At 32.0% G+C, this 12,552-nt stretch overlaps 1 protein-coding gene across 1 annotated transcript; it reads right to left on the reverse strand.

Annotated features, from left to right (window-relative positions):
- Positions 1–3,793: 3,793 nt before the first annotated feature.
- On the reverse strand, positions 3,794–5,471 carry LOC145166869 (transcription factor MYB113-like). Its single transcript, XM_079085924.1, has 3 exons — positions 5,219–5,471; positions 4,968–5,097; positions 3,794–4,463 (listed from the first exon to the last, which is right to left on the reverse strand). The coding sequence occupies exons 1-3, from the start codon at positions 5,346–5,348 to the stop codon at positions 3,965–3,967; spliced, it is 759 nt and encodes a 252-aa protein (XP_078942050.1). The 5' UTR covers positions 5,349–5,471; the 3' UTR covers positions 3,794–3,964.
- Between the last annotated feature and the right edge of the window lie 7,081 nt (positions 5,472–12,552).

Raw genomic sequence — 12,552 nt, forward strand, 5'->3', positions numbered from 1 at the left:
CATTATGTTATGTAATTTTATGGTCTCCTTTCATATGTCTACATTCAAAATAACAACCATAAATCTAAATCAACACAATGTTGTCAGCTATAATCACAAAAACGTATTAAAAATGTCATAGACGTGTAATGAAAATAGATGATAAATAATATTAGAAACTATCAACCTTCTGAATGTTGTTGTTTTGTAAACTTCCGCATCATGGCTTCAAAGTTTTCTCGTTAGTTGTTAATTTCTATTCACATAGCTTCTAGTTCAACATGTTTTTTTTCATTGTCCTCTTTAATCTCTTTTAAAATTTCAATCAGCTTGTTTCTTTCAACTTGGTTTACATTTAATATCACTAACAATACAATGAATATTACCAAGAAAATGGGACCATTCTCCTCAAACTTAAAACCATTTTTGGAAGCAACCTAACAAAGGACTCTAAAATTTGTTTTCATCTTCACCTTGAACATAAACTATATACCCTAGAAGCTCCTCCACTTTTCCATTGCATACACCAAGAGTCTCCGCAAGGTAACTAAAAGAAAAAGGTATTATAAGTTTCAAATAATATAAATGGGGGTTAAAGATAAACTAACAAGTTACCTTATAACCCTCATTTGGATAACAAAAATAAATTAAATACGCATAAGAACATTAGAGAAACAATCTCTTGCTCTAAGGAATTAGAATTCAATCCATTCCATTTAACTTTAGTGTGTATGAGTATATAATAAAACCACTAACATTGTAACAACAGCTGCAAGACAAACTTTCAAGACCCATTCCATTTAAGTTCATCTTAGAAATAACATAATTACAATAAAGTTGATTATAACATTAATTTATACTTCATGGATATCTATGGATGACTCATATAATCCATACATCTTAAATCTTTTTGTTACTTGTAGTAGTTAAAGATCATATTGACCAAACATAATTATTTTTTCATTGCTTTGAAGATAAAAATCAAGAAATTATTCATCTTAAATTTCAGATACAATAGTGACAAGAGAAGCATTTAAATCCCAACCTTTGATGGTTTTTCCCTTAAAAATTATGTTGGACATATTTTCCCTTACAACCTCTTATGTGTTTTCCCACATACACGGGCTACATAACCATAATTTTCACCATCCTTAACACTATTAACAGCCTTACAAGTAATTTCTTTTTGGAAACAATGTACTAGAATTGCAACAAGGATTGGCTCACCTTTTTCACGGAAACGCTCATTCACACGTCAAATCTCGTGAACATTTGACATTATCAAAACCTCCCATAATACAACACAAACAATCTTATTACTATATGTTTTCAAGTTTACTACTTTCACGCATATAGAGTTAATATTACGATTAGGTTTACGCTCATTTTATTAGAGTTTTAGAAAGCTTGACCCATGTCTACCGTCTTGCGCATAAAACAAAATCTACTACTCCAAATGGTCTAAAATCGGAGTTTTTGGAAACTAGATTCGATTTTCCACAAATTTGTTTCTAAAGTGATTTTGTCTAATTCATAGCATAATGGCCTCTACAACCCTTGCAAGACAGGTCAATGAATCTATCCATATGTAACTTTGAATCAAGAAGTCATCCGAGGCTTTAGGTTTTGGCTTAACCCATCAAGCCCTTAACATAATTGGTTGAATGGGTCTTAAAAATGTATTTTATATCTTTTCATCCGTGGTTGTATTTTAGCAACTTCTTTTAGATTCAAACACACAAATAATATACAACGGGACAAACATTTAACCCCAATTCGTGTTTCCGGTTATTCCTAGCAAAAATAATATGATTCATGAGTCTTTCAAGCTTGTGTAGTTACAAAACTAGAGTTATAACACATTAAGTTACGAATAACGATACCAAGACCAAATTCAAGGTTAGAGAAAATCATTTACGAAAGGAAACCTTCGATTTAAGATTCTCGGGGCCAAAACAAGTCAAAACATGATGTTTTCCTTTATTCAAAGCCTCTACTTGACTCCACAAGTACCAAGAGTGTTTAGTACAAGTTTAAAACAAAAGTATGAAGGATTAGGACTCAGTAAATGAGTTGGAAATAACCCCAAAAATAGAAATCTGACACAACCACAACTTTCAGCGGTTTAAGGGTTGTTGGAGGCGGTTCTGGCCTCCAAGCTCTGTGATGGGTCGAGACTCAAGCTAGAATCAAGAGAGCTTGTACATACCTTGCCATGAGATGGAAAAACCGAAGGAACGAGATTATAAGTCTCTTCCTTCCCGCTTCCTTCTTCATTTCGACACACACGTACATACACACATACTCTCTCTCTCTCTCTCTCTCTCTCTCTTCTCTCTCTCTCTCTCTCTCTCTCTCTCTCTCTCTATATATATATATATATATATATATATATATATATATATATATATATATATATCTTTTTTTCTCTTCTCCCTCGTTTCTCTCTTGATAACTATCTCTATCCCTCTTATGTAGCAACTTCACAATCGATCGAGTGGATGACAAGGAGGGGTGGAGTAGTTGGGATGGTAACGAAACATAAAAAGGAAGAGCCTCTCGTTAGTCCCTTTGGCTAAGGTGTGATTAGGGTTTGATATTTACTTTTGGTCCCTGGTGCTTAAAGCATTGTTCACATTCCACCCTAATCCATTATTCCTTTAGTAAAATTTGCAAGTTTTTTAAAAAGTTGCAATTTTCAATAAAATATGTAGCATTTTAAAAAAAGTTGCAATTTTCAATAAAATTTGCAACTTATTAAACAAAAGTTGCAATAAAATTGGCAATATTTTTTAAAGATAGTTGCGTCAAATCTTCCGATGCAACCTTTATATTCGGCGATACCTTCTTTATAATCAGATGAAACTGTTATGAAAAGGTTGCATCTAAAATGTCGCATTAGACTCATTTTGTAGTAGTATTCAAACGATCAAGATCCAAAGTGAGCAATATGTACAAATTTATGTTGGTAATCTCATAGACTTTTTCAATGTTGGTGTTAGTACCCATGGAGAAAAAAGGAATGAATATAAAGAAGAGAGGAGATCGACAGGAGGTGAGGTCGACATATATGATAGGAGAAACGGCCGATTATGTTTACTTTGATACCATATAAGATATATGTGGTGTCCAAAATTATCTCTCTAGAAAATCTCTTATGGAGGGAGGAGAGACTCGAACGCATATACCCACTTATTGGACTGTATCATATTAATGTCAGTTATACTAACATAGTATCAGAGTCAGCGTCCCGTATCTCCGTAGCTCAACACATCATGTCTATCGTTATAATTATGGAGCCTCTGTGTCTAAAGAGGGAATATTAGTATAGCACATATCGGTACGACGCACTCCAATAAATTGTTATATATGTTTGACTCTCTCCTCTTTCCATAAAAATCTTCTCAAGAAACAATCTTGTCTTATATGTATATCTTACATTATATATTCAACCGTTCCAAAAGAAAATTTGTTTCACTGCCCATTTATAAGTTGATGGACTGAATTCAACTACGTGATCTTATTTATGACATAAATTTTTCGTTTTAATTGAAAACTTAACTTATAATAAATAAATATGAAAGTAATAGCAGGGGTAAGTGATCAGTGTTATATGTGCTCTGTAATATATGTTCTTTTTATTTATACGTATTGTGCAATATATGTATTCTGTAATATATGTGTTATGCCAAATCCCCCCAAACCAATGGTACCACTCAAATGATTGGTTGATAAACAAAATTCAGACTTCTACGTAGCCATTATTCCGGACTTTAGCAAGTCGTTGTTTTCTATCATACATGTAGGGACAAACTCAACTAAAATATTCAGAGATACCATTAATGTCGTTATCACAACTTTAGAATTGCAAGCCTACAACAAAACATCTTGTAACAATTGATAGATCGATACCACCTTTATTCATGCGAGTTAATACATGAACATGCAGGTGAAAAGTACCTTAATTTAAAAGTCATAGTTAATCTTAATCTGTGAGGTCCCACATTGCCTCATCTACGGGGAAATCAAATAGACCATTGTAGTCATCTTCTTGCTCAACAACATGTGAGGCCTCTCCGTTCATAGAACCACCAAATGACCACCCAATTTGATTGTTCATTTCGTTTTCACGATCATCAAATATTAAATCGTTTAGATACTCATTAATCTTGTCATCTAGTACATTTGGTGACAAGATTGACCCTAATGTCATATTCAAGTTATTGTTAACACCATCATTTGACGATCTTAATATGTTACTTCCATTATGAGCCACAATCTGTGGGTTGTCGGCCATGTACTGCTTTAGCGTTTTAGAGAAGGTATGTGGTTGAGGCTTAATAGTAGTGACCATGGTGTCTTGCATTGATTCATTGTCTTTTGATTCTTTCTTCTGTTTCGAATTAGAGGGAAGATGAGTATTCCAGTAGTTTTTCACATCATTAGCAGTTCTTCCAGGTATTCTCCCCGCAATCAATGACCACCTAAAATTAACATCCATATTAATGTTTTGTTTGACGTATTAGCTGAAAAAACTAGTCGTTAGCTTTTAAGCTAGCACATAAAAATAAAGTATTCTAAAACCACTTGATAAGTTAACTAAAATATATAAAATAATATAAAATGGAATTTAAAACAATGTTTTTTTAATTAATTAAGATTATATTTTGAAAAAAAAAAACCTAATAAAAAAAGCTACTCTAAATAACTTTTTAGCAAGTTAGTTTATAAACTAACTTTTTTGTTTTAAGAAACATGAAAACTAAAGGCAAAAAAAAAAAAAAAAAAAAAAAAAAAAAAAAAAAAAAAAAAAAAACTAGCTATGATGTTCAAAACACAAGCCTATATAATTTCCACAACTCTAGTTTTTTCTCTTTAATAAATTAAAACCACAAATATTAATAAAAGAAAAAAAAAAGAAAAAAAACGAAACACTTATATTCATCACTTCATAATTTATGTTGAATTATATTTAAATTCGTCCTTGCCTGTTCCCTAATAGCTTGTGAAGCCTAAGCATGAGATCAACTTCATCTTCACCAAAATCACCTCTTTTTATATTTGGTCTTAGATAATTTAACCATCGTAGCCTACAACTCTTTCTACATCTGTTTAAACCTGAAAAGATCACATGAAAAATATTTAAAAAAACTACACAAGAAAACACATATGAACTTCTTTTTTTCTCCAGAAAATGATAAAAAGAACATGAAATAATTACAAGGTAAATATATGCCACCTGTTCTGAAAGGAACGAGATGCCATTTCCCCTCTCCGTATTTCTCGATGCATTTCTTGAGAAGCAAATCTTCATCAGCAGTCCATGCACCTTTCCTCAACCCTGTACCCGTATTATTACCTGGACTCATTTTATTTGTAGTTTATGCAAGTGTTGTTGTACATATATACAAGGTTGAAGTTGAGATTCTAGTTCTTTTTCTGTAGTAACAGAACTTGCTCGTTTAATAATTAATCTTTGCATAGAATTAATTACACTGAACCGATGCGCCTTTATAGACACAAATAGAAGTACATGCATGTTATTAACAATCACCCCGTCCACATAAATATATATACTTACGTGCACAATCATATTTCCACAAAAACAAATCCACACATTCGGAGCTTTAATAGATAAAAAGGTTACCGAAGTCAGAAATTAAAGAAAACAAATAATATTATATATTAATAGTATTCTATCTAAAGGCTCACATGCAAACCGGTTAAATGATTTGGATCCGAATGTGGATTAACTGAAACCAAGTTTTGAGTAAGTAAATCGATTTATCCAATCCCATAAAAAGTAACGGATTATGACATGATTTTAGTAAAGAGGTTGGCTAAGGCTACGAAGAGTGGTGTCGACATTGCTAAGAGCATCCATAATGGTAAGTTTAATGAAATAGTTGAATGATGTGGCAAATCTATGTGTCATTCAATGGATAAAACTCTACTATTGTGAGATGTCACATTGACATTCAATGGATTTGGAGTTCAATGGCCATTGAACTCTTCAATGGGAAAAGGAAAATTTTTAATTCTTAAATATTTACTATAAAGTACATTTTGTAACATCCTATTGAACTTTGTGAAGTTCAATCCATTGTAGAAAAAAAATGATAGAGTTGTATGGATTGTAGAAATATGATGTGACAATCCATTGAACTTTATAGAATTAATGCATTCTAGATGCACTAAGTGTCGGCACATCAGCCAAACATTTGCAAAAATATAGTGAATTTGTGAGTTTGTGGAGAGAAAGGCACTTTATAGCCCAGATCCCCGTCGGAAGTTCCGAGTTTCTTGTTGGCTCGCTCCTCCCTGTCTAGAAAAGACACCAATTTATTAATTAGATATCATTACAACTACTTTATTTTTGAAATATATATATATATATATATATATATATATATATATATATATATATATATATATATATATATATATATATATTATCCTTTGAACGTACATAAATCACTACCATGGCCATTTCAACCTATACACAATTCAGAAAAAGTTGCAGCAGTTCAAAGCCAAGCCTGACATTGACATAGACAAGACATGAAAACAATTAAATATAACAGTTAATATAACCGATATACTTGCTCACGCCAATAAGATCTAATTTGGAGTATATCTTCAATTCCCCATTTGAATTTAAAGGCTTCGTCACCTCCATTTGTGGATTGAAGCTTCCATTTTTCCCAAATGACTATCAAGAATTTGTATAATAATTGTTAGAATACACAATGTAATTAGGGTAAATCAAGTTTTGCTACCAAACTTATAAATAATGCCATTTTTAGAATATGTTTGCAACTTGATAGTTTTTAATCTTTTGCTTTTTCTTTGGCAATAATAGCCTCCAAATCAAAATATATCGATAAAATAAAGTTGATTGTGTATACCTAAATGCTAGTAGTTTGACAAACTCTGAATTGATTTGAATAGGTTAAAGCCATCAACCTCATGTAAGAATTCCATTCTAACACAAAGACCGGATATAATATCAAAATACACATGATAAGCTTAAAACTTACTCTTGTTTCTTCCTTGGTGATCTCTTTGGTAGATCACTTAAGTAAGTGCCTCAAGAACCTTTGATACACCTATTCATTTTTGTCATATAAAAAAATTCATATAATTAGATTGCATCTACTATTGTTGGTCAAATTTTCCAAGCATCATGCTTTAAAAAATATACATTTTTTTAAAAAGTGGCACTAGTCCTTTCTGCCTTTTTTTTGAAGCTTCTTCGTGTAGAAGTCAAGTTCTTTTCCCTCCATTATGTAACTAACACATCAAAAAACCACAAATTAATATCACTTCACAAAAGGTTAAAACAATCAACTATCTTTCTGGTCGGTCTATATTTATAACATAATAAATTATACTAAATCTATTGAACTGATGTGTGATTGCCCAAGAATGACACCACTTTTATGAGATGTTGAACATTATGTGCAGATAATCATATAATATAAAAGTGGGTGGAACCTGCAAGGAAAACAAGCAAAATGAAGCTAATAAGCATGAGGAGATTAGTGCAAAGTTATGAAGAAAAATGTTGCTGGGAAAATTGACCACTCATCAATATTTTGGTCATATCTCAAGCTCTGGAGATCCTATTGACCTCATTCAAGAATTTTAGGAAGCTAAAGACAATTTCCTACAACTTTCATATTTTGTGCTTTTGTTGATCCTACTGTTTTCAGCACGGAAATGTGTCCGGAAGACGAATGACAGGGATCAGGCGTCTATGACGCCCTGAAGGACACCAAGGTCAAAAGTCAACATCTAAGTGGATTCCGGGGCAGGGAAACGAGTAAGGCCCCATCGACATACTAGAAGGCGTCTTAGACGTCCTCTAGGGCGTCAGGGAATTTTTGGGGTGTATCGTGTTGGAACGACGTGTTATGTAAAGTTTTCATATTTGTGAAGGATGTCCTACACAACGTTTAAGACGTCCCCTAGGACGCCTACCGTTTTAGGCCATTTTCTAGTGTATTTCAAGGATGAAAGAGAGCATGCAAAGATGTGCAAAGAATGCTTAGACGTTATACATGTTGTCTAAGACGTCTCCTAGGACGTCTAACGACCCACATCGCCCGATTTCACTATTTTCGACCACACTATATAAATAGGAACCTTTGCATTCGTTTTTAGGGTTCCCACTTCCGAAAATCAGAGTTCTTACCTATGTTTTTTGGCTTCTAAACCCTTAGAATCATTTCAAAGACACAATTCCATTCCATTTCAATCCGAATTAAAGGAGAGATCTTATTCAATTCATCATCAAGCAACGTTCGGAGATCATTTAACCAGTGAATCATCATCAATTCATCTAATTTCCATAAACGATTACTTACTCCCTAAGCTTTATTTGTTTCATATTTTGATAATCATTAGGTTACAGTTGTTTGATGATTTCATGTTTGTTTATGAATTCTACTATGCATTTTATTCATTTCATCCAAATTATTGTTTTTATGAATTCAATGGAAGGCTAAACCATTAGGTTACTTCTGGGGATATTTAGGACTTTTGGATGAATACACTTATTATTACTTGGTTCTAGTTAATTTTAATTATTATTTTATGTTCATATGATGATCTTTTGGTGAAAAATGATTGAAATTTGGTTATATGAATTTGTTTGATTTCATAACTAAAATAGTGCAATGTCAATTCACCGATTGTTCGAAGTTCAAGTAGTTTAGGAACAAAGACAGTTGGTTCAGTCCACATGTATTATTCCAACTTGTGACATTGAATGCTTAATAATGTAATATGAAGTTGCAAGAAATTCTATTTCCAATTCACTAATTGTTCCTAATCCAGTTAGACCTAGGGAGTAAGACAACTAGTTGAATGAACATATGATGTACCAAAAACTATGTTTTACAAGATAATGTACCCCAATTGCATTTTGGTAATTGAATTAGGATTCTAGGGAAGAAAGTCTGTGAATTTGAACTGCCCGACAACTGAACCATGAGTATCTCACTTTTCTCATTGAGAGTTTCATTTTAATTAATCATTTTCCAAGCTTGTAAGTTTACTCTTTGTTTAAATCTTTCTCGTGATAATTGTAAGTGTTAGCTCTTTTTCATTGATTACTATAACTCAAACTTTGACCACGAACTCCACGTGGATTCGACCCGACTTAACCTATCTACATAGGTTAGTTTTTTTGTTTTTGATTGAGACAACGACTTCGATCACTTTCCAATCCTCCACTACAAGAAACCTGATCCCATGGAATTAACACTTACCGTGTCCAGTTTCTACCACAACATTGTTCCAACTTGAGATTTTATCTAAAACAAAATAATTACCAAAATATTAATCACAAGTTACACAAAAAAGGAATTATACTTTAAAGAATATACCCAATCATGTCATTGCACTTTAGTTTTTTTTTTCTTATTAGAACATCACATTGAAAAATGTTCCATTTATAAAGATTGCTTCATATTTGGGTGACAATGTTAAAATTTAGTAGATTTTCAAAATATTAAAAAATGCATTTACTCTAAATTGTTATATATTTAAATCATAATATACTTGAATCAACCTATGTTACGTGTAATGGGGGGTTTTGGTCGTAACTTTGGTCGTGGTTCTGGTGCCGGCGAGACAAGTGTGATCGAACCGGTGACCTTGAGTAGCTCTTGCATGTCTGTAATAAAAAAAATATTGATTAAAGTATTTTAATAAAAATAGCAGTCAACAATGGTAAGGTGGAGATATGAAGGAAACAAAGATAAGTTTTTAGGGTTGTTTTCACAGTTTCAATCCAATTATAGCATCAGAATGCACTGTATTGTATTGGGAAAAATATGTGACAATTGGATAGCTTTTTCAAAGCAAAATGCAATAATAAGAAGGACCGAAAAAAAGGGTGTTATGATAAGCAAAAAATTTAAGTACATCGCTATTTACAACATTCGATCCTTTTAAAAATAATCTTATTATGTCAGTTGTTGAATCAAAAAATGTCATTATGATGAAAAGATCTTAGCGTCGGAGGTAAAGGGCATACCAATTGAATGTTTTTGGTTGTTGAGAGCCAGCTGAATTGAGTCTACGCTTCTACTTAGCACGTTCATCTCTCTCTAAGAAAACTGTATTCCAAATTAAGCCGTCAAGATTAAGCATGTTAACATTGGTATAGAAATTTTCATGTGCATAGAACCTTGCATACTGTTTACCTTGTTTCGAGTTTAGCATCTCATTTAGACTATGTTTTGTACTTTCTCTTCATAGCACAATAATCTGAAAGCCGACAACCACAAAAGTTGAGAATACCTACAACAAAACGTACATATAGCTTAAAAATTGGTCAAATGTAGGTTTGAAAACAGGATCCATAAGAGGAAAATCAAAAATCACAAATAATGGCAGTTGTCCACCTCATTCGTCTTCTTGGGTATGATGTACATGGAACATTCAACAGGTCCGAAAGTAGGCCCGCCAATGGAGTCATGGGTATGAAAACTTTAGCAATTGAAGAAAAAGTAACATCTAGACACACAAATAACACCGAAAAAACTAAAATTTAATAAAAGTGAAGAACAAAGGGTTATACCTGTTTAAGCAAAACTGATTCATGGAAAATACCAATGGTTTCCTCTTGTTTCGCTACAAAGGTAAGTCTATCTGGTTTCCTCTTGTAGACTATCGATGATACTTGGGTAGCCGTAGATCATAAAAAGGAGGCAGTGGTGGTCATCTCGCAGGCTTTTACATATCCATAAGGGTTTAGGGTTACAAATCGAGTATGAATATCAGTTTCAAAATTAAGAAAGTGACAGTAGCAACTTCGATGGAGGCAAGCACTGGTGAGGAGGTAAGTGGGATGTGGTGGAGGAGGTCCTGCCTTCGTTATATCATGTCTATTGTCTATAAGAAAAACAAGGGAATGGAAAACCCCAAAAATTTACTCTTTATAAGTCTTGATTCTTAAAACATGATGAGATGCAAGGGTTTGTAATTTGTAGATCTGATGCGAAAAAAAATCCAAAGGGACTTTTATTTAGGCCGGCGACTTTCATATCGAAGACATAAATACTGCGGTGGCGAAGAATCAGATGGATCTTTTGGCTTTAGGATGGTGGTCAGTTGGAAATTGATGCTTGAATGAACTTGGTGGAACCCTAATCGAATAAAGAAGGGAGAAGCACGAAATAATTCTCATCTTGTATTTTATTAGAGCATAAAAAGTGGTGAGTGGAAGGAACATGCACATGAAAATGACACGTGTCCAAGACACACACCCATCCATCATGCAGTTTCATAATAGGGACCAAAACTGCCAATATCACAAACTATTGTGGCCAAAGTTAGAAGGGGAAAAAACTTTACTATTCATTTGGCTTTCAAATATATATATATATATATATATATATATATATATATATATATATATATATAGAGAGAGAGAGAGAGAGAGAGAGAGAGAAAGAGAGGTAGGTTCAAACGTTTCTCATATTTATTGTGTGCTAGAATGCACCAATAAGAATTTAGTATTAATTATATGTATATTAAATGCTATTCATACTTATAATTCATTTTTATGGAAACTAATTAAATTCGTCATTAATGTCAACAATAATATTCTTTCAGAATGAATTCATATCTAGAAGAATGAGAGTGTATTCCAGCAAAATGAGAGTGTATTCTAGTAGAACACACTCTCGTTCTTCATATTCCATGCAACTTTATTGTATTTTAAGTGAGTGAGTCCTGAAACAAAATACGAGCTCATATATAAAAACCTAAATGCGAATTTATTCCGAAAGAATGTTATTGCTGACATTAATGACGAATTTAATTAGTTTCCATAAAAAGAGAATTATAATTATGGATATCATTTAATATACATATAATTATGGAAATCATTTAATATGTATATTTATTTAATTAAATAATTATTTAATTTACTAAATTACTATTGGTGCATTCTAGCATACAATAAATGTAAGAAACAAAATAACCTAGCCGTATATATATATATATATATATATATATATATATATATATATATATATATATATATATATATATATATATATATATATATCATTGTCATTATCATCAATATCTATATCATCATACATACTTATAAAGGTAGCATTTTTTCTTGAATCTCATGCATTTGAAACCCCATTTTTTAACTTCCTCAAACCACATTCATTTGAAACCCCCTTTTTTAACTAATGCAACTCAAAAGTTTTCTTAATTATGATTTAACACTCAAAAGTTTTATAACTTATATTATGTTTAATTAGCATTTAGTGAAAAGTTTACTATAAAAAGACCACTTTTTTGGGAAGACATGCATACAAATCATATACAAATTTCAGAAAGAAAACAAACTTAAAGGTTTTTGTGTTGGGTTGAGGTCTTATGACCACTTTTGGAGATATGGTATAATATTAGAGCTTTTAATTTGTAAGTTTGTTATACTAATTCGTTTTTAGATTTTCTTCGTTTTTGGATTATTGTAATACAGTCGTTGTATATTGTGGTTTAATCGTTAATATATTGATCATATGTTATATAGGGTGA

The sequence above is a fragment of the Lactuca virosa genome, chromosome 3 (assembly GCF_052849685.1).
Source record: "Lactuca virosa cultivar CGN04683 chromosome 3, Lactuca_virosa_CGN04683_v6, whole genome shotgun sequence".
Lineage (NCBI taxonomy): Eukaryota > Viridiplantae > Streptophyta > Magnoliopsida > Asterales > Asteraceae > Lactuca > Lactuca virosa.